The sequence below is a fragment of the Hypanus sabinus genome, chromosome 9 (genome assembly GCF_030144855.1).
Source record: "Hypanus sabinus isolate sHypSab1 chromosome 9, sHypSab1.hap1, whole genome shotgun sequence".
In the NCBI taxonomy this organism is placed as follows: domain Eukaryota; kingdom Metazoa; phylum Chordata; class Chondrichthyes; order Myliobatiformes; family Dasyatidae; genus Hypanus; species Hypanus sabinus.
The window spans coordinates 121,850,434-121,873,542 of NC_082714.1; the positions used below are offsets into that span (position 1 = coordinate 121,850,434).

The 23,109-nt window shown below is 38.2% G+C and overlaps 1 protein-coding gene across 4 annotated transcripts in view; it reads left to right on the top strand.

Annotated features, from left to right (window-relative positions):
- The first annotated feature begins 225 nt into the window (after positions 1–225).
- sall4 (spalt-like transcription factor 4) overlaps positions 226–23,109 on the top strand; it is a 49,001-nt gene continuing 26,117 nt past the window's right edge. Inside the window, exon 1 of one of the 4 annotated variants that reach the window (XM_059980481.1) lies at positions 226–358. In XM_059980481.1, coding sequence (XP_059836464.1) covers positions 292–358 — 67 coding nt within the window. In that variant the 5' untranslated portion in view covers positions 226–291. Of the gene's footprint in view, positions 359–7,264; positions 7,374–8,296; positions 8,402–8,461; positions 8,543–23,109 lie in introns of those variants that run through there. The other 3 variants (XM_059980483.1, XM_059980484.1, XM_059980482.1) reach the window with 3 other exon arrangements.

The following is a 23,109-nucleotide window of genomic DNA, read 5'->3' on the forward strand; positions in this document are numbered from 1 at the left end:
TTATGCTATTGCTAATTTGAGGAGGAGCGAGAGGCAGCTGCGCTCACCCAGCACTACAGTCCCCAGAGTGCACTGCCCCAGGCGCGTGCGCGATTGCGCGCTCCCTTTAATTTGAATAATCTGAGAGCACTTGGATCCAAGCCAATCAGCTGTCAGGAGCCTATGATAAATCGCAATGCATTATTGATAATCATAATTACCATGACACATGCGCACTCCACTTAATGGAGCAATTTGGCAACTCCAAGAATTTGTTTGATTTTTTTTGTATTTGTTACTGATGCATCTACCATGTCGCGTCGCAAGCAGGCGAAACCCCAGCACATCAACTCGGATGAACAGCTAATAGTTGGAAACGGTGAGTGCCTGGTGGGGGGTGCAAATAAAAGACCTTCCACTTCATATTTCATAGTTTATTTGATTAATCAACAGATTATAAAGGGGAAAAAAATCGTGTGTATGTTTTCTCATTCATGGGAGTGCGGGTCCGCTCCGCGTTCGCTCAGATCCTAATGTCCCTTTGAACTGGTTATCAGATGTGAAAGCAGCAAATATCAGAAGCATCGGATTAATTTCTTAGGTTTATCTCTCTCATGGGCAACCCTGGGATGAAATAGAGTGAGATGGAAAAAAAGTTTATGAATTCCGTTTCAAAGGCTAAAGTTAAGATGAAGAGGGGGAAGAGAGAGAGAGAGAGAGAGAGAGCGAGGGGGAGGAAGGAAAAAATGACCATTGCTTGTGCCCTTGCCATGGCCGGAGGGAGCAGGACCCGGGCTCTGACCACTGACCGATTGAAAACTCCTCGAATAAAATTCCAATAACACCCCACTCATTCTGTGTACATAAATGAGATTGAACTCCGTTTTCTCTGTGTGTGATCGCTGGGATTAGTTTTACTGTAAAAGGATTATTTTTGGGGGTGTTTGACCCAATTATTGGTCGAGTCTGGTGCGCACGCTTAGCGTGACTCACTCCTATTGATCGAGGTAGGTATAAATAGTTACAACATGTAACACAAAGAAGATCCTATCTTATCTTGTCACAATTATGTTTCAAATTTCATTTTCCCCTCTCTCTCTTTATTCGCCTTATTTATGTAGTAATTTAGGCTTCCTGGGGTTGGCGACCAGTTGATGTTGAAACTTGTTCAAAGGAAAAGGTTAACACGATTGTACTCTTCAAATTTGTTTGCAATAAAAGTTGTAAATGGCTGTGTTTCGTTTTAAAAATAGTGTTTCGCAAACTTAAAAAAAACTTTCCTGCTTCCCTGATTCACTCTGGCGCTCTTCAGCGTTTCGTTGCATTTCATACCAAAGGTGGCTGTAGCTTTGTATGTTTGTGTATGTGTGTGCGCGCTGAGGGATAGGGCGAGATCGCGATCACCCTGGACTCCGAGCCGTGACCTACAGCCATCTTTGATTTCCGACTTCCTACAGCCACTCAATGGACGCATTTGTTCTGTTTTAAAAAATGTCACAGAAGTTGCAGTTGAAATTGCAATGGATGTCCCGGTTAAATGTTAACCGTTAAAATAATGAGACCTGCGCTACCTCCAGTCTGGTTACCAATCTGGATTTACATGGTGCGATATTTAAACTTTAATTCATAACACTGTAAGACCTTTTTTTATAAGATGTTCACAACAAAGTGATCGATTCTATTGGATTGGTGTGAAATCAGCCTGAATTAATATCAAAAATTATTCCAAAAGCGCACACGCACTACTTTATTGTATACACTTCCCATACCTAAGTGTGGGTGGCGGTTCTTGTGCCTTTTATCGTCCATACAAGTTTTAATCTTTATAAATTAGTATTTTCAGAATTGTAACTGCAGATTGTTTTAAAATGCGTTGCATTATAAATGATTGATGGGGGTCTAATTCGGAGCACGTGGAGCACTTTTGCATTTGTACATATCCTAGCATTAAACCTCTCAGCCACGTTTACTGTTAATTATCTCAATGGCAGGACTCTTGGTGGTGAAGTGTTGTATCCATAATATTGTTCCCAAAAGCTTTTGCACAAGGAATATTTTTCCTGACAAATTCATCAGCTGTAAAATATTGCCACATTTGCCCCTATTTTCCCCTCTGTAAAGGGGTTTATTTATATCTCTCTAATGTAATACAGCTGGAGCCCATTAGTATTGCAGTTAATTGCTGTTGTGAGCAAGAGCCAAGGATGGCCAGACTCACTAACACACTTTTTAATCAGTTTGCTTGTAAAAGTAAATTGTAACTTACACAACAGTTGCTGGTGGTGGAACTCTTTCTTCCTTCTCCTCCACCCCCCCACCTCCAAACATTTGTTATTGTCCAAATGCTTAACTATCCCGTGGCCCACCCATTGTTTGCAGTGGCAAATCCCTTAAAGAAGCATTTTGAATGTTAATGTGCTCTGAAGAACCATTCTGTAACTTCTCCATTGCTTTGCATCTTATGTTCAGGTGGGGGGATGGAAGGGGGGTGTGTGTGTGTGTTATATACACACAAAAAAAACTTGAAAACCTCCTGGACTTCTCTGTCACAAAGAAGCTTACTGCACACTAGCTTTAAAGACAGGAGCCGCGTCCCTTCTCCCACTATATGGAGGGGGCACCACTGGTGTACACAATACTTTTGAGGAGGAGAGGGATATTGTTAAGGAAGTGGGAGCCTTGTATGAGTTGTGGTTTAAGTGGTCATTCCTTTCAGTCTTGTTGTTTGTATACTTAGCCCCACCACCCCACGCACACACGTGTAAGAAATTTGATTTTTTAAAATCAAATACAACTTTATTTGGAGATCGTGCTAAATCCACAATTAAAATGTTTTTCTCCAATTTGTGATTATACTTTCTTTATAGATGTGAGGGTAAAGCTGTCACTAGTAAGTGCATTGACAGAACTTAATGCTGTCTTATTTATACCTTCACAGAACATGATCATTTGTTCAATGAACCTAAAACATAAATGGAGCAAAACTGTTAATATTGTATTACAACTTTGCTTCTGTTTTGTATACTAATTATTATTTGTTAACTGTCAAGGATGAAAATGAAAAGTGCAAAATGAAAATAACAGTGCAGATGTCTAATTTGAGATTAGCAGCATAACACTCAGTTTTGACAGCATCTGAGTGCTGCATTGGATTATCTGCTTTTGAAAGTGTTAAGTTTTCTGGAATTGTGCTTAATGAATCTTCAGCTACTTTTTAGATGTCAGTCCCATTTATGCTCTTGATATGTGCTTGGCATATACTACATATGGAATTCATTGTTTAACTTTGGAAGACTTGAGTGTAAATAAAGCATACATGTCTGATGAATATTGATTTGTGCTGGTCTGTAGTTATGCACATTACAAGCCAAAAGTATGAATTATGACCATTTACATTCTTAGTGTGGTACATTTGTGAATTGTTTTCTAATTTACAAAATGTTAATCATTGCCATTGTGATAAGTACTTTAAAGCTGCATCGTTATCCTTTGGAAGAAAGTGCATCAGTTGAAGTGAATGCACTAACTACAGTAGTTTTAAAAATAACCAATGTAACAATATTTGTATTATTGGGAAATTAAAGGAGGGCCATATGAAGTTTGTTTTTGTGTTTTAAAGTAACATTGTTCTATGCAGGATGAAGTGGGAGGGAGGTAGATAAACATTCAGACTAGGGTGCAGTATTTTTCAGTGGGTTGAATATGTTGTGGGATTTTTTAAAGATAAATTTCTTTCAAATGGGTATTTGCTAGAATCACTTAAATGTTATTAATCAATTGTGTGTAAACGGAATTAAATTCTGTAATTCATTTATTCAAGAGAATATTTTGCTACCACATAAAACCAAGTGAAGAAGAGAAAATCCTGCTCTGTAACTAACTATTCAGTAGTGGATCATTATTAAAGCTGTTTGTTTTATTTAGTTCATTGTGATCTGTGTTTTAAACAAATATAATTTGGAACAAAAGCTATTGTCCAACACATCAAACCTCATGTCTCCCAGAAATTTTGTTGGATAAGTTGTTACAGTTGAATGTGCAAATACTAGAATAAATGGATTTGTGTTGAAATATCTCTATATTTATGGTAGTGTTTGAAAATTTGAGGTGTGTAAGGTAATTGAGACTAATCTGCTGCTCACAATAGGAAGGGGATTTTTTTCTCTATCCCTGGGCTTCTGAGCTCAAAATGCTATGCTTTTTGTACATCACACGTCTATTTATACCCAGCATGCATTTGTTTCTGAAATTAGAAATTTCTAGTGAATTTGTCATTTTTTAAAAATATCTTACTGCCTTTAGTATTAAAGAGATGTTAGAGTGCACTGTTGAACAATACATAAATATTTTTATGACCAATTTAACATTTGGTCATACTATAGTTGAGGTAGCGATAGGTTTTTGGGAAAAATTTTAAGGATGGGTTTAAAATATTATGACCTTCTAAACTATTTATTTGCTCTGTATATTAGGAGGTACAGTATATAGTAAGCAAGGCATCTTTTTTTCCCTTTTAGGAAAGAGAATAACAAAAATTGAAATATTAAAGCTCTTATTCCCTTCAATATGGACTGAAAATTTGCACAGGCAGGAATACTTATTGGTGATCACTTTTTGTTATCAAATTTCTTTTTGTGTGTGGTTTCTCTAGATTTGTATTTGTAATCAATACACCCAGGAAACCAGTGCAGTAGTGTATCCCTTCTCTTCTCTCACCTGGACAGTGATTAACAGTTTCAGTTACCAGGATGGATAGTGACTTTGTCCTATTTTAATTCTTTTTATTTTATGATGTATGGTTTAGCTTCTAGTTGCATCAACATTAGAGGAGTCTTCATGCCAGAGGATTACTGAAAATGTGAACAAATAGGAAAAGCATCATTGACTTTGTTCAGAATCATATGGGGAGTAATGGACATTGCTGACTTAGGAACAAATGAAGTCGGCTGCCAAAAATACAAAACTCAACACTGATACTTTTCTCCCCCTTCAAACCTAAATAAGAGAATATTTACAAATTCTCTCTCTGCTGCATTAATACAATTAGAAGATGCAAAGAGCATAGAAACTTGACTTTCGTAGACTTTCTAAATATGGTGGCATGTTATCAATCTGCTAAATGAACTGATTTCTAGATTATTCCATTTTTATCTTGCTCAATGAAATGTGAAGTATTATACTGGATTGAAAGTTGTTGCTATTGATACAATTTCTGACTTCTGAGTGGAGTTAAAATATTGATTGTAGATAATTCAACCTGTGTTGTTCTCTATGTAGCCAACCAGTAAAGAGATTCTTGCAAACGTAAAATTTAAAACTTTTCTTGAAAGATTGGAGGTTTTGAGATTTCTAGTGGCAATAACTATCTAAAAGATTTGCACTTTAGCTTAAGCTTAATGTCGTGTTGTCTTGAATATAAAATAAATTGTGTTCAAAAACACTAGTGGGCTGTGAAACATCTATGGGTGAGGGGGGAAGGAAAAAAAGGCAGAAGGTTTTGTTATCAACATGCATTTCTTTGCTTTCATTCAAGGCTGAACTGGCTGGTAGTGCCTTCTAAGAACAGATAAGTTTTCTCCATTTTCCATTCTGGAAATTTTTAATTATAAAAAAGAGACATCAGTAATCTGTATGAGTCAGCTTGTGGATCTCTAATGAGGAAAGATGCATGGATTGCTGCAGTTATTAAAGGCCTATAGTTATGCTTGTTCATGTCTTTTTTTTGATGTGTGACATGAATGATCTTTAAGCTCCAAACCAATCCCAATAGCTTCCTATGTATATTTCAACCCCTAATTGCCATGGAGATGTACACAGAATGGTCTATAAAATGAATTGGTCAATGCAGAGCCTATAAATTGTTACAACTGACAATTCCCAAAAGAGTGTGCAAAAGATTTTCTTTCAAAGGATATGTATAGTTTGTATTTTAATATTGTCTGCATATGGAAGGAGAATTAGTATTCAGCTGTTCCCACAAAAATGGGGAATTGTAGTTTGATAGGCCTGTTTTCTGCTGAAGCAGAGTAGTAGGCAAATCTTGTGCATGCCTTTGTTTTCCTTTCAATGACATACAGTACAGCAGATTTCTGCAAGAGCACCAACATCTTCAAGAAACTGCTGATGTAACCTTTGCCTTCTTAGGCCGGCTGGGTGGCAAGTTGATGTCAAGCTAACAATTAGGGCTCCCAAGCAATTGACCTTGGCAGCAGGGTTTTGCGTTGTTTAGTTTACTGTTAACACCATGGTAGTGTTAAGCATGACTATAAATAGGCTGTTTACCAACTAAAGCTTATTGGTGGATATACATTTATATTAGATATGGTTACCAGGAACATCCAATTTTATTTTCGCTTCGTTAATCTTTTGTGAGTAGTACTTTTCCTTAGAACAAAAGTTGGGGATGGGATGGGGTTTCATTGTTTTCGATTCCTTTTTTCAGAAGTATTCTGCCAGGTTGATCAGTATCTATCAGATGTTTTCTTTAAAAGGGAAAATAGTTCTCTTAATTATTTAAAAAATTAACTTGAGCCACATTTTAAAGTAAGTTTCTACAAAGGGAGGGTTCCAAATTGTTTTGAACTTAAAAAGTAACTGATTGCCTTGAGTTGAATAACAGTATGCAACAGTTGACCTTCAAGCTTTTCTGAAACTTGAAATATTTTGAGTAAAACATTAAAATGTTGGTTTTTTATTGATTAATCCTAACTTAATTCTTAAAGAGTAATTAAAAAAATGCATGTTTTTGTTGTACTTTTGTGACTTTCTGTACAGTTAATAATATTTTTGTGCTATTATAGAAATGGCAATGTAGTAACTGTGGTTTGTGATTGGTTTTATTTGCATCAAATAATTCACAGCCACTCTTATTGAATTGTGCATCTTTTTTTTATTTGGATAAGAGCTAACAGTAGCAACCTCACATGAACTAGCTACGTTCACTATCAAACCTGACTGGTGGAGAGGCTGTTTCTCTCCTGCCAGTCATAGCCATGATAGATTTTACTTTGTTTGCCTCTCACTGTGAGGCCCATGCATCAGGAGCTGGCAGAACTAGCTGACTGACAATACAAAAACAACCTTAACACAATACATGCTATGTTTCATCAGCTGCACTATACTGACCAGAAAGTCCCAAGCTTGACTCTTGGTCAGTGCTGTTATCAGTGCTATATTAAAGGTGCTAAAATTATAGTTTTTTTTTTGACCTGGTGTTTTTCATAAGTTTTGCTCTAAATATGGATGGATACTCATCTTGTGGATAAATGGCTCGTGACCCTCCCTCTCTTCACCCACTCACGTATGAATAATGCTACGTTTGATTAAAGTAGAAGACTAGACCCCACTAGCAGCTATGGACCATCTCTGCTGGAGTAACTTCACCAACAGAGAAGGTAAGCAAATCCAAGATGTTCAGCAAAACCTTTGCTACCAAAATCCAAACTTGTTAGTCCTGTTCATCCATCACTCTGATCTCTATCAAGCTGTTGCCAGCAAGGGAATTGTTTATTTTTAATTTTTGGCTTTCCTTTAAAATCCACTTCCTATCTCTAATCTTTGTAGTCCCACAACCCCTGATATCACACAGATTCTAGCATCTTGAGCCATACCTTTCCACCATTGACAGCTGTGTCTTTAGCTGTGAGGGCACGTATGTACTGGAATGCAACATGTCGTTGCCTCTATTTAAGGAGGTTTTATAAACTTCTGCCCATGTTTGTGACCATCTGTCCTGTCTTTTTATGGAACGATATCAGCATTTTTCCCCATGTAAAGTGCTTTGGAACCTATTAACAACATTAAGGCTGTTAATGATTGTCATTACCGTTTGTTAATTTACCTTGTGTTCTGCTGCTCAAATTTTTGCGATTGAAGTAATGGTTGTAGAAAGGAAGTACTTCTAGTTTTGGGACAGGAGCAGAAAAGAGTATCCTCCCCAAATATGCAATTTGTTGCAGTCCAAGGAGCTTCCAGTTTCCACACAGCATGCATGTGAAGATTTCATGAGGAATAGTCTATTCTGTTTTCCTACTGCGGCTAGAAACTAAATCGAGATGTCACCTTATTGCATCCAGTTCCATTGAGGTGTTGATTTAAAAATGAGTGGAATTTGTTGTAAAAGTGTATCAAGTTGTATTTTTTAATTTTGTGTTCTCATTCATACTTCTAGACACTTCGGTGCTGTTTGCTTGACTTGGGTGCCCTCCTGTGTTAATCTTAATAGTTGCAGTTATTGTGCAAGTCATGTACAAGTAGAACAGATGTTTACTGTGGAGGGCTTTCAGCATTCTCCAACCCAGCAGGTGATCTAGTCACAGTTTGAGATTAACTTTGCTTTTCAACTGTGTCTTAATCTTTTAATTTTGTTTCCTTAAGTTAACAGTGTTTTAAGCACTTCTTGCACTGATTGAATAAATGGGATGTAAGTGCAAATTTACTTTGTGATATTTAAATACTGGCAGCGTTGATTTTTGAGGAGTATTTTAGCACAGTATGAAACTTAAAGCTTCAAGATAGAAAATGCATTGGTCTGATTTGGGCACTGGAGCTAAATGTTTATCTTGTACGCCATGGCTTTTTCAACTGTGATATGTATTTTCTGTATTCATTTGACTTTTTTTAAAAAGAAAACAGGTATTTAAAAAGCTGAAGGGGAGTTGCATGACTATGCAAGAGAAGTTGAATATAATTCTGTTGAATCAAATGTCATGATTTGCCTGATGTAAAATAATATAGGTTATATGACAGCTATCATAAACATAAATTAGTCTAAACTGGGGAAGATGGTGACAAAGTCTCACATGGGGGGTGGGGGGGGGGGTGCTGGCACTTCCATCTGGAATTTGATTTTTTTGGCATTATTTTGATTCCATGAGATTTAATTGAAGGACCATTTTTTTTCAACCATAATGTTTTCAGAAATACTGTTTACAAGCTACTAAATAAGCAACTAGAAATGCTTGAGGAGTTGATGCTTTTGTTAATAATTTAAAAGCTTGAATGTTATCAAGGTTATGTGCTGCTGTGTATGAAACGTTTAACTTCCTCCAGCCCTGCAAATAATTTTTCTCTAGAGTGTTCTGTTTCCACATGAAGTGTAGGTGTATGGTATTTAAACTGTTAATTTGAACAACTTTTTAATTGTCTGTTGGTTGACTAAGTTGACTAAGCTGCCCTTATCTTCGCATCGGCTGGGTTGAAATCAGTTAGTGCTTTTTGTCTTAATACCATTTGGCAGCACTTGGATCTCAAATCCCTGCTGAGTTTGGTGCATTCCCAACATTTATTGGATTACAGGATGCTTGGAGATTACATTCTTGAAATTCTAGGATCTAGATAAAAGAATGAAGTGGGAACAATGAAGTTTTCTTTTGAATGTCTTTTTGATTTGTTGTTCTCCACCCTCAGTGTTCTGATTAAACATTGATGTTAGGCAGAGATAATACATTCTGGATTTTTAATTGTTAAACCGTAGTTGTGTTATTTTGCTTGTTATTGGAAAGTTGCAATATTGCTTAATTGTTTAAAGCCAGGCAGGCATGCATTTCTGAAAGCAACCTGTATTATTAGAGGCTGTTTGGCCTCTCCGTGAAGTAGAGCATGAAACACTAGTCAGTGCTATGCTGTGTCTGCTGCTCTCATCCATAAAAAGAAAAATGTTATTTATGATGGCAGCAAGTGTTCTCTGCTTCTGGTTTACTTGAATCCATTTGGTTGTCTTAATTGTAATTGCGAGTAAAGTTTAAGCTTGCGATAACTGCAAAGTAAGCTTGCTTAGCAATTGCTTAAGCAGAATGAAGGTAGCGTAATGCATCACAGCACCAGCGATTAGTGTTCACTTCCCGCTGCTGCATGTGAGGAGTTTGTACATTCTCCCCGTGGTGGCACAGGTTTCTTCTAGCTGCTCCACTTTACAAGGACTGGCATGTTAGGATTAGTAAGCTGTGGGCATGCAATGTGGAAGCATTGTGAAACTTGCAGGCTGCTCCCACCACATCCTTGGATTGATCCAAATGATGCATTTTACTGTATGTTTCAGAAAGCTATTCTTATAGATAATCATTGTAGCTATGGATGCCGAGCAAAATATTAAATTTGTCAGAATCATGCCTAAAATATCTGCACGTGTATTTCCAGTGGTTTCAGATGATGGCATTTCAAAGGTTTTGGATCATTGTTTTACGCTACTTGCACAATTTGTCATCATGAAATACAGCTTTCTAAACTCCAGGTTTTAATTGCTTCAGTATTTGATGCATCTTGATTGTAAGTGAGATTTTGATTGAGAAACCTGCTGCTGTTCACCATGTACTAGTTGAGTTTACTGTAAAAGACCACAATATTTGTTCTACTTAAACTGTTTCCAAATCAATGAACTGCTTTAATTTATTTGACCTTATCTAAGAAATCGGAGCTAACAAGGATGTGAACAGCAGCCTCTAGTGAGGGCAAGAACACTGATTACAATCTGTACAGGAAATTCAGAGAGCCTAACTAATGAGACAAAGACAACTGTTTCTTAGGCTTTTAACTTGCTTATGGAGTTCAGCTGCTTTCCTCTTGGCTCTGTTTGTAAGTGTATATATTGGGGAACTAAGGACTTGAATAGGGTATCTTGTTACAAGAGGTTAACAGGAAGTGGGTTTTACTGGTCAGCTTTAGTGTTGTGCATGAGTGAAGTGAACAGCTATGTGCTAACTGCTATTGAATGGTACAGTTTTGCAGAGTGGGTCGGCACTTAGGGTGGGGAAGGAGTGCTGTTAGTGCCATGACTGGAATATCTCTCGCGTGTCTAAATGGCATGTTTCTCATTTAAAATATAGCTAGAAAATTTTGTTTAATACCTTTCCATTATGGCAATTGTATGTACAATGTCCGTGACTTTATTTTGGAGAAGTCTTGTAAAATTTTTCTGTCTTGCTTCCTTGTTATGGTGTGTTAATTTTTTGTGACACTATTGAGGGCATTGCTGCATTCAGTTCCAGAAGTTCTCTGGAACATGCATAGGTTTTTTTTGGTCAAGATGGTATATATTTTAAATATGAATGCAAAAAGCAGGAGAGTAGTTTGTCTTTCTGCTCTTGCTATGTCTATGTATGTGCATGTCCGGGGCAATTTATTTAGCATCAGTGGGCAGTGATGATGCCTGATTTATGGTTTTTCTTACACTAGGATAAAGCAGAGAAACTAAAGTTAATGTTATCATTTACTTGACGGAAAGCAACTTCAAGCCATCTTGTGTCATTTAATGTAATCACTGAGCCTGCAGAAGATTATGGATATTGTAATCTCTGTTGAAAATGAACCTTGTATTTTATGGCAGTATGGCTGGCATGATATGGAATTAATAAAGAGTTAAACAAGCACATTTAATCTTGAGTGGTTCAGAGATGTTTTTGCAAGGTTGATGCAGTGTCAGCGGTTGTAAGAAAAATAATTCCATTTTATTGTGCCTTTAACAATGTTAGGATGTCCTAAAGGTAGTTTTGCAGTGGAGTCTACTGTTGTGGTCTGTAAAGATCAGGATTTAATCTGTGACCAAGTGTAATTGAATGTATCTGCTAACATGCAAGTTGTAAATAGCAGAGCTTTGGGAGCTCTGTACTTTAAGGTTAAAGGAGAAATTGGTGATTTTTCCATTTGGAGCAACGAATATTGAGAGTGAATTTAACATTAAAGCTCATACGGGAGATAGTTCAGACATTGGGAAAGATTGAAAAATATTGAATAGTAGATACAACGGGGAAGCGGGGTAATCTTTTTACTCAAATTTTCTGCCAGTGAAGGTGGTTAAAAACCGAATCAATCAATAGCTTTCGAATAAATTGGGCAATGGAGAAAGAGCAGGGCAATGTGATGGGTAAGATTACTGTGTTATAACTGGCATAGACTCAGAATCATTATAGCAGAGGTGTAGTTTCTCAGAAATTCAAGATCTGTCAAATATTTTGCTTACTGCTCTCTTAGCAAAATTAGTGGCTGATTCACTTAGCTAATTGCCTCATTTTGCTTAAGATCTTACTTTGTTTAAAATTATTTCATTACAACAGTGACTGCACTTAAGGCTGATTTATACTTGTGTGTTGCATCTACACTGTACATGTCGTGTACCCTATGCAGTAAAGTGCACCTCTCCAGAAAAGTTACAGACTGCAGCAACTGTGATTGGTCCACTTGGTAGCATCACATTTCCTCCTGCGCATTTTGGTTGCTGCTTCTCTACCACATTTGTATGCTGTACGTACACCGATACGAAATAGATGAACCAAATCGTCAAAGCTACCTACCGACATGCGAAAATGTTTGAAATGCATTTCCTCGTCCACGTCTCTCACAAAGAAACTCAACACAGTGGCATAGAAACCGCACCGCCAACTAGTGTTTTGGCGCGCCTCAATGCATGCTCACTACAGCGTAGAGCAACGCAGAAGAGAAAATCAGGGTTACGGTGTAGGCTGCGGCGTGGCCCATACGCACAAGTATAAATCAGCCTTTAGGCACTATTGAAGGGCCTGGGGTTAGTTTGGAAGAATTTCTTAAAACAAAAGTTAGGAAGGAGAGTATTTTCAAAGGCAGAGAAAAAGGTGAGGGCGTGAGGACAAAAGAGATCTGGGGGTGGGTGGGAGAGATTAAGCATGAGCAGAGGCATGTCTTTTTTTTGTGCCTGCTGCACCATTCAGTAAGATCATGGCTGATCTGAGTCACAAACTCCATAACCCTCCTTTTCCACCCCCCCCCCAATCAAATATAATCTTATAATTGGTGTTTTGAATGTACTGCGGAAGTTGGATTCTGCAAACACAAGAAAATCTGTAGATGCTGGAAATCCAAAGCAGTACACACAAAATGCTGGAGGAACTCAGCAGTTCAGGCCTCATCTATGGAAAAGAGCAAGAAAGTTGGATTCTACTGCCCTTTCCAATGTGTTCCAATAATTCATTGCATTCCATGAGAACGAATAACTTCTCAGCTCTGTTCTGAATGGCTACTCACCCTTATTTTGAGAGATTAATCACTGGACCTCCCAGCCTTAAAAATACAAAATACCTACTCTGTCAATTTGTTTTTAAGAATTATGAAAATCCAGATTTGACAAAGGGCCTGAACTTGAAATTTTCTTTTTCATGGATGCTGACTGACCCACTGAGTGTTTCAAGCTTTTCTGTTTTACTTTTAACAATTTTCTCTCACTACTCATTTTTCTAAACTCCTAGAGCTTATGGGCGGCCCCAACCTGTTTTATCACTTCTCATAAAATAATTGCTAAAGAGATCCAATCTTTTAATGAAACTTTTGTACATTTGGGCTATTGAAAATTTTCTTCCTTTGCTGGGCAGGCATTCCAGATGTGATTTCACTGGGGCTATATATAATTGGAGCAATCTGTCTGTACTCCCACAAGAAAGGACAGCATACCATTTGCCGCCTTAATTGTTTGCTGAATCTTTAGTGATTCTTGTACAAGACACCAACACTATTCGCCAACATGGTACTCCATGCAAGGCTTATTGAGAAAATAAGGAGGAATGGGATCCAAGGTGACATTGCTTTGTGGATCCAGAACTGGCTGACCCACAGAAGGCAAAGAGTGGTTGTAGACGGGTCATATTCTGCATGGACGTCGGTGAACAGTGGTGTGGCTCTGGGATCTGTTCTGGGACCCTTGCTCTTCATGATTTTTATAAATGACCTGGATAAGGAAGTGGAGGGACGGGTTAGTAAATTTGCTGATGACACAAAGGTTGGAGGTGTTGTGGATAGTGTGGAGGGCTGTCAGAGGTTACAGAGGGATATTATGCAAAACTGGGCTGAGAAGTGGCAGATGGAGTTTAACCCAGATGTGTGAAGTGGTTCATTTTGGTAGGTCAAGTATGATGGCAGAATATATGGTAAGACTCTGGGCAGTGTGGGGGATCAGAGGGATCTTGTGGTCTGAATCCATAGGATGCTCAAAGCAGCTGCGCAGGCTGACTCTGTGGTTAAGAAGGCATATGGTGTATTGGCCTTCCTCAATCGTGGAATTGAATTTAGAGGCCGCGAGGTAATGTTGCAGATATATAGGACCTTGGTCAGACCCCACTTGGAATACTGTGCTCTGTTCTGGTCACCTCACTGCAGAAAGGATGTGGAAGCCATAGAAAAGGTGCAGAGAAGATTTACAAGGATGTTGCCTGGAACAGGGAGCATGCCTTATGAGAACAAGTTGAGTGAACTCTGCCTTTTCTCCTTAGAGCGAAGGAGGATGAGAGGTGACCTGATCGAGGTGTATAAGATGATGAGAGGCATTGATCATGTGGATAGTCAAGAGGCTTTTTACCAGGGCTGAAATGGTTGTCATAAGAGGACACAAGTTTAAGGTGCTAGGGAGTAGGTACAGAGGAGATATCAAATTTCCTGGGCCACCATACCAATCTGCTGCACATTGTTTTGGTTGCGCTAGATCTGTTCACATGTTGGTGCACTCTTATAAACACAGACCGGTGATTCCTGTTTGTTTTCCTGCATTTATTAGTATCATTTGTGTGAGGCGTGTCCGCCCGGCACCAGCCCATCTCACCTGCCTGCAGCGGGGGAGCTGGCATGCGCTGGGTCGGTTGGCTTTCTCGCCCGCCTGCTGGCAGTCATGCTCTGCCCTCTGGCGTCGCCCAGCCAACGCTCTGTTCTCTTCTGCCTATGACCTCAGATCAGACATGGTGACCCGCTGTATTTAAGCATATTACTAAGCAGAGGAAAAGAAACTAATAAGGATTCCCTCAGTAACTGCGAGTAAAGAGGGAAGAGCCCAGCGCCAAATCCCTGACTGCCTGGCGGTCGCATGAAAGGTGACATATAGAAGTCCTCCTTTCTCCAACTTCTGCTTCTGCTCACCCAGATGTGTTGCCACCAACATCAACAGTTTTTGAAGAAACTGTTGTGCCAGTTTCAGCACCAGTTCTTGATGCTTCACTCATTTTTCAAGATGAAGATGTTGATGATCCTGACAACCTCACACTTGCAGACATGTAACTTTGCCTGAAGGTATATTAAACGTCTCACTTTAGAAGCAGAAGTGCTCAACTGTTCTGTATAAGTTAATTCCTCTACCTTTTCCTGTACCCTTTATTTTATCTGTGCCTGTGCAGTATATTATTTTATTAAAATTTCACTTGGTACTCATTTAATATTTCTGTTTCATTATTATCTAACTTGCACTGATTTGCATGATATTTTAAAGGTATGATGAGGCAGTTAGCTAATGCTTAACGTGATCCTTATGTAATTTGGCATTTTCACTAATCCGGCACTCCACAGGTCCCAATGGTGCTGGATTAGTGAAGGTCGACCTGTACTATGAGTGGTGCTTTTGCAGATACTGCATGAGAGAAATTGGAGAGCTCTGCTCAATCAATTTCACTATAAACATTGAATGGGTGGAAATCTTCCAAGCTCCACCAATGGCACTCTAGAAATGTCTTTGACATGGTGTGCACTGCATTGCCTTCACAGGATTTAATTCTTTGCTGGAGAAATTTTTAGATCTCTGTTCTGAAGAAAGATTTTATCCTAATTTTTTGATGTGAGTTTATGGTGAATCTTCAGTGAAAATGAATGATATAATCTAGTTACTGAGCATGTAAAATTCAAAGCCCCATGGCTTGGCATGGTTGTCCTCTGTTTAACAGTGGTGCAGTAACAACCTGGCAGTTTTATTTAATGCCAAGATGTGTTGCATTTTTTCCACTGTTGAGGGTTTACTCCATAAAGATGCAATTGGGCTTTAGATTGGTGTTGGAATAATATCTTGTCACTGAACTTCATTAAAAATAAAGCCAGAAGAGCTGGCAAGGGTTACTTTTGTGTTTCTTTTGTGCTTAAACAGACATACAATTGGTGTTTTGTGTTATTAAGAGATTTCATGAATGTCTTTTCCAATCACACTGGTTTGATAGAATGTTTGAGATACAAAGACATGTTCTTGGTAGTCGGCCTTCTGCGTGTATATGCATTAAAGGACAGCGTGTTGTTTTCTGTGGTCCTTGAGTAAAACTAGTAAGTTCACAATATGTTAATGGAAAAATGCATTCTTGAACTAAGTTAGCTTTTATGATTTAAGGACATTTCGGCGCTCGTTTGTTTTTTTAAAAAATAAAACACCTTTTCTATTAAACAATGTGAACAAAGTAATTTCCTTCAATTGGTAGCGAATGTGTGGAGAGAAGAATTGGATGCTTCTGCAGTACAATGCTCGGTGGGGTCTAAATGGGTCTAATTTGATAATGAGCAATTCTTTTTTTTTAAAAAATGTGAAGTAAACTTTTGCACTAGTAAGCAATTATGCATCATGTTTAGATCTTGGATCAGCAACCTACAACATTTTTATGTACGTGTGTCAGTCTTTTCTGTAATTAGCTGTACAGAGGCTGATAAAATACACACACCCTGTACCATTTTAAGATCCACCCGCACACCACCCAATTGAAAGGCAAGTTGTTCTGTAGAGACATTGTTGGGAACTGCTGGATATAACTCCTTAAAGGAGTAACTGATGATGTCATCATACAGTTCACCTCTGACCAAGAAGAGTGAATGCCAAGAGGCAAAGACTGTTCTTGCATGATGCAAGTTCAAGGACCCACCTGATGCCAGTTTGAGACAGTAGGGGCCCTCCCTCCTTACATTGACAATGACTGCAATTTTTATTAAAGAGCTCCTAAAGAATTGGCACCAATGGGATGGGCTGCAAGATTCTTAGGAATTTCTGGCAATGCCTCAGTGTTTCTCTTTTGTTGTAGAAAGCCTTGTATATGTGAACTTAAGAGATTCCTGATCAATCAGATGCCAAGAAGGAGGATGTTTTTTGAGTAAGGCTAGAGAAGAATTAAATTAGGCTTCTTAGTTTAGGGGAGTAGAAGATGTCTGCTGTCTGAGAAGAAAGTGTGACCATTCAGGCTGAGAGATAAACAATGACTAGCTTTTTGCGTACTTTTTTCTGAATGGTTCGGAGCCCTCTTTTAAGCGCTTATGACCATGCTTCTGGATTGGTTAACTGTTTTCTGTTCAGTATTGTTCATGCAGACCCTTTGTCTCATGTACATACTGTTTGTGAATGTTAACAAATGTATTTCAGATCTCATTGAGTGTCTTATTTATTGAAATAGAAAGTATGAGATATTGTTTCTGCCAACATTTGAAGTAAATGGCACTTCATTTGTTTTCATGTTGCCTGTATTTGGTAATGTGGCTTAATGGGGATTACAAGTTTGTGACTGTGAGGTTAAATGTCAAGAATCATTGGTTTCACCATTTCCCAAAATTCTTGCCTACTGCTTGGATAAGAGCAAAGTTTACAGAGTAAATGAGCATATTGATCAGTAGAGTAGGCCACGCAAGTTGATGGGAGCAGGAACAGATGTGTTATGGCGGATATTGCAGTTGGTGTTTGGCAATAGTGGACTGAGAGTTCCAAAGGGTGTATTGTCTGCCTTGTACCATGTTTAAATATAGTACCATTGGAGCCAAAGACCTACCAGCTGTCCAAAGACTCATCAGTTATTGGTCATTGTAAATTATCGCATGTTTGGGCTAGAGTTAAATTGGGGGTTGCTTGGCGGTGTGGCTCGACGGGCCTGTTCCATGCTTTATTTCTAAATAAGTAGTAGTGATCAGTTATCTTGGATCATGTAGACAGAAGCATGTGAAGGGAAAACCATAATGACATTCTTTTTGAGGGAGTTTAAAGGTTTGGTTCAAATTAAAACACACTAATTGCAGGGAAGTCACATTTTCTTCTTTGATTCCAGTCCGGTAAATGAGGAGAGTTTTCTAAATAAGTAAACCAGCCAAGGAAGAGGGTATTTTTGATGAAGTATTGTGTAATGGGTTTGACTGGTTTTTCTCCTCTTGGTCTGAAGCAAGTCATACATCTGGATAAATTATTTAATGTAGGGGATATAGTGATTGTGATTAAGATAGACTTGGAAACTATTAATGTACCATCTGGTAGCTAATAGCCCACATCTAAGAAAATCATAATTAGTACTGAGTATGCATGTACAGCTAGTAAATATTGTAAAAGAACAGGTATGATTATCAAAGTTAAGATAATACAGTTTTTAATTAGATTTGGTTAAAAGGCAAGCTTGAAAATTTTTAGAATTTGGCAAAAGATGACCAGACATTTAGTGAGGAGGAAAATAAAAACTTCCAATTTGTATGGAAAAGGTTAGCAAAAGAAGACACAATCCATTTTTGAAGAAGATATTTTGTACTGGTAAATGAAGAATATAGATGTTATGTCATATTTCCATTACTTATGTTTTTGTCCTTGCAATGAATTAGAAACTTGAATTTCTTTTTTAGCAAGTTTCGCATTCTCATTAAAATAACTTCAAAGTGTAATGGCATTAGAAAACAAACTGATCTCAAAAATCCCTCCACATTTACAGTACATGCTGGAGTATTTTGAATGAGATGTAGTTGCAGAGTATATTAGTTTATGATTCTCCAAAATGCCCAAGATTTTAAAATATTCTGCATGGATTGGAAGAGAAGTATAATGCTACAATTAAAGATGGGGGTGGGGGGGGGGATTGGAACTATAAACCAGTCAGCCTCTTATTAGTTGGGGGAAATATTAAATTCTAAAAATAAGGATGTTGATGTAGATCTTAAAATAAGAAATTATAAATGATACTTTTGAACATGTAAGTGAGCTATGAACATGTTATTTTGATGACTCAGGAGTTTTTAAATTGTATGATACAGATGTCATTTAAAACTCCCAGAGTTCATGGGATTGATATTATTATGGATTTTTAAAAACATTCTGTTTTGCAAACAGAATATGTTGTGTTGTTGGCTTTAAGAGTCAGTGATGTTGGTGGATTTGGAGTTGCATGTGAGTACACTGAGCAAGGGAGACATATTTCTCTTTTGCCCCTGAGTGAACGAAATGGGATTTTGCACCCAATCCCAGCAGTTCGATGATAAACAATAGGAATAAATGGGGGGGGGGGCTTGAATTGGCAGATGATAACTACAGGGACACTGATTATGTGTTACCTGGACCTCTATTCAAAATGGCGTAGAAGGAGGTATACATTTGGCTTTATTAACAGCAAATTGGTGCTCAAGCTGGTGCAGCTGGTAGATCAGATGTCTCTCATTTCCCATGACACAGTTTTGATCTTGATTTCTGATATTGTCTTCCTGCAGTTTTAGATGTTCTTTCTCCCCATGTCCTCTTGGATTCCACTTGGGTGCTCTGGTTTCCTTTCACATCCCAAAGATGATTAAACTGCATTGTAGATTGGCTCCTACTACTGGGGGTGAGTGGTAGAGTCTAGAGAGAATTGATGGGCCTGTGGAGAGAATAAAAAAGGATAAATGTATATGAGTGCTTGATGGTTGCTAGAGACCTGGTGGATCAAAGGGCCTGTTTCTATGTGGTAAGACTGACCAAAATACACAAGAATGTTAATGGATGAAATGAGTAATTTAAAACGTGGCTGATGAAATGTAATGGGAAGTTTTGCATCTTGATTAAAGGGGAAAAATGCTTCTTCAAAAAGTAAGATTGAAATATTGATGCAGTTGGATGATCTTGTAGATGAATCAAGCTAACATGAAATATCTCTAGAAATAGGAAAAACAGTAATGTTAACCTTTTGAATTGTAATGGGATTGGAATTCAAAAGTAAAAAAAGTCTTGTAGAATTCGTGTTGGGTATTGCTGACACGGTATCAGAGTATGATAAGAGAAGAAGTTTGTTTTTCTCCCCAAAGCAGTGATCCTTCAGCTTTATAGGTAGAGCAGCTATCTTGGCAAATGGAAACCGTCAATATGATAGCTGTTTTAAGCACTGTTAATTCAGTAGCTGTATTCAATCATGCATATTGTGCTATGCATATTTGCTCTCACTCATGTACAAGCTTGGACCTAGAGTAGATTGTATCCACTGCCTCCTTCCTTGTTTCACATCCTCTTGAAGCCTCACACCTGGAGTTCTCCCTCTTGCCCTTTACTGGCTCCCTGACCTCTTTTTGCCTGCACACAGACAGCCCATCTTCTCCCCCCCGCCCCCACCCCACCCCCGCATCTCTTTACGCACACCTGTCCACACTTGTAGCTGAGTTCTGGTTCTTGTGGGATCCACAGTTGGGAATGATGGTGTGATCATCATGTAGTATGTGTGGAAAGAGAATGACCAACAAGATGCTGATGGAATCCAGCAGGTCAGGAAGCATCTGTTGAAGGATTTCTCCAGAGGTTACTTAATCTCATCCAGTATTTAAATAAATAGGTGATTCTGAGGGGATTACTTAATTGGCTAGGGAGATGAGAGTTGGGGTTGAAGCCTTGAACTGGAGGCTGACTGTTTAGAAGATATTTACCCTTTCTTATTAATGAGTAGCTGGCATTATGTGAATCTGAAAGCTGTGGGTGCATATATATAAAGTATATTAAAGATTTACAAGCAAAAAAAAAATGGATATGAAGTGCAATGGAGACTGTTGAAAAGGTGAACTGCTCTAACAGCTGAGCGGCCTCTCCATGCTCTTCTGTGGTTACTTAGCTACAGTTATTGTTCAAGTATCTTGAAAGTGATGAGCTGCAGTGATGCATACCAATACCTGATTTGCCAAAGCTCCGTACACATTACCAAGCGTTAAAGTGACTTGGGGGGGGGGGGAATGGATTTTCTTTGGGGGTGTAGGCATCTGGCAGTGGGAATGTATGCCTCACCTCGTCCAGGCTTTTGGGGGGAGGGGGAAGCACTCCTCCGTGAGCTGCAACTTCTAAGGCTGTGGATGTTGAGGAGACTCACTAGCTCACTGACTGAGTCTGTGAAGACATTTGCTGGCCACTGTTCCCATGGCTGCTTGTTTTCCCCCATCACAGCTGTTTCTGTGACTCTTTCCCACACACTGCTTTTGTTCATTTCCGACTTGCAGACGGTTTGTGTTATAAACAGATCTCAGCAATGGGACCGCTTTGTAACCTGGGCACTGCCTGTAGTGACTGAAACTTGTCTGATTGTTTCAACTTGCTTTCGCTCACTGACATTGTGCATGGAAATGAAATAATATCTCTGCATGTCTGAAGAGTTTATGGTTTTTTCAACATAAATGAAGCATAAATAATTCAATGTCTTGAGTCAGTAGCATTTTTTCAAAATTTGACAAAAAGCTGGACTTCTGATACTTTATCTATTGTGAACATTATATTTTTGATTTGATTGATTGGATTTGCATTTAGAATTGGAGTTGGAAATTGTAATACAATGGCTTTCGTCACCATTCTTCTAAAGTCATGGGCTCCCAACTTGGGAGTCCATAGATTTCTCGGTTAATGGTAGGCGTCCATGGCATAAAAAAGATTGGGAGCCCTTGCTATTGGCATCTGATGAACATGCACTCTGGCATCTGATTGGCATCTGCACACAAGCAATTGATATTTGGTTGTGTGACTTTTCAGAGTGATGAAGCACTCTTGAGATGTTGAGTGTGTTTAATCTTGCACATTATTTAAATGTTTGTTTTACAATTTCCCTTGAATTTTTTTGAAGAAGACATATTTTCAAGGACACTAATACATAACTTTCTTACTCTTTTCTCATATCTGAGTTATACAGTTGTGTTTTACCTGGTGTGATGGTAGTCATTGAATTCCTGACTGTAGAGCAGCCTTTCTCCACAGTTTTGTCCTGGAGGAACCCTTGAAATAATTTTCAGATCTCAGTGAACCGCTGCATTTATATGAAAAAAAATTGTATCTATACAGCTCGCCATATGTTAGCATGATCAGTTAAGTTGTAGATATAATAATCGAAAAATAATTGTCAATGCACTTTTGAGTAGAGAATGAAATTTTAGCCAACCTTTCTTGGGGGGTGGGGGGGGGGGAAATGGGTAGTTCAGCTTAGTTTACCATTCTTGGAAATTAATCTTTATTTCTCTTTTTTTAAAAAAAACCTCAAGGCAAACCTAATAAATTTCTGTTAAATAACTGGCTTAAGACAAATTGGATTTAATTTTTCTAAAGGTTGACTTGGTAGATTTAATTTAAATACAAATTGTAAATTGATTTTAATTAATACTATTTACAACATGACAATTTATTGACAATGCTGAGTGGTAAAGTTACTAAAAACCATAAACCAAAGCCACACATCTCCTCCAAGGCAGACCTTTTGCTTTCAGATATGAAGACAAAGCATTTAATATATCTTGGCCTTTTTCTGTTGCAAACAGCTACCGGAAACAAGCAAAGTTTTCTTTAATTTCACCATTCTGCAAATGCTACAACATGACATTTATAGGTAAAATTTATTGACTCATCAACCTGGATAGAGAAGCTATTGTTTTTCAGTCTATCACACAAAACCTCTTCAGCATCATGTGACATGTCATCACTTCATCAACATCATACTGCTTGAGAGTGAAATCTTTTCAATTTTGTGTACTGCATCTTGTCCTAGAATTTTACATTACTAAGTTCTCACCAACTGTGATTCCCCTCCCCCCCCCCCCCCCCACCACCTTTTTCTGGGTAATAAGTACTGCTTCTAAATAACTTGCTTCCTCAATCTTTTTACTGACTGTGAAATCATTAACAAAAGCTTTACTCTGTTTTGAGATTCCCAACAGTCATTTAAAATAAATAGCACTTCTATGTGTCATATGGCTGTGATTTGTAGTTAAGTGTCTTTTCAGTTTGGCTGGAGCCATTGCTACATTTGCAAGTGGTTTGCCACAGGCTAGGCACATTGGAATGGAATGACTTGGATCACTAGTCTGTGTTTAAAAAAAACCCCATTGATCAGTAGCTTTCATTGTAATGATGGGCTTTTTAAATGTCTGTTGTTGCACTAATGCAATGAAATGACACAGAAGATTGTACTGTCAGACACTGGACAGCCAGACATGTCTGTAAAACACAGGGGTTAATAAAATATAATAAAAAGAATGGCATAATAATTATCTAAACAAGAAAACCACAAAAAAACTGAAAACTTCACAATACAATTCACTTCTAATCTACGAAATCAACCTTCTTGTAACATTCACAACAACAGCAAAGTGGCAGGCCAGCAGCTGAACTGTGGCATGTATAAATAAATAAATTTTCCTTTAAAATGAAATCTTCCC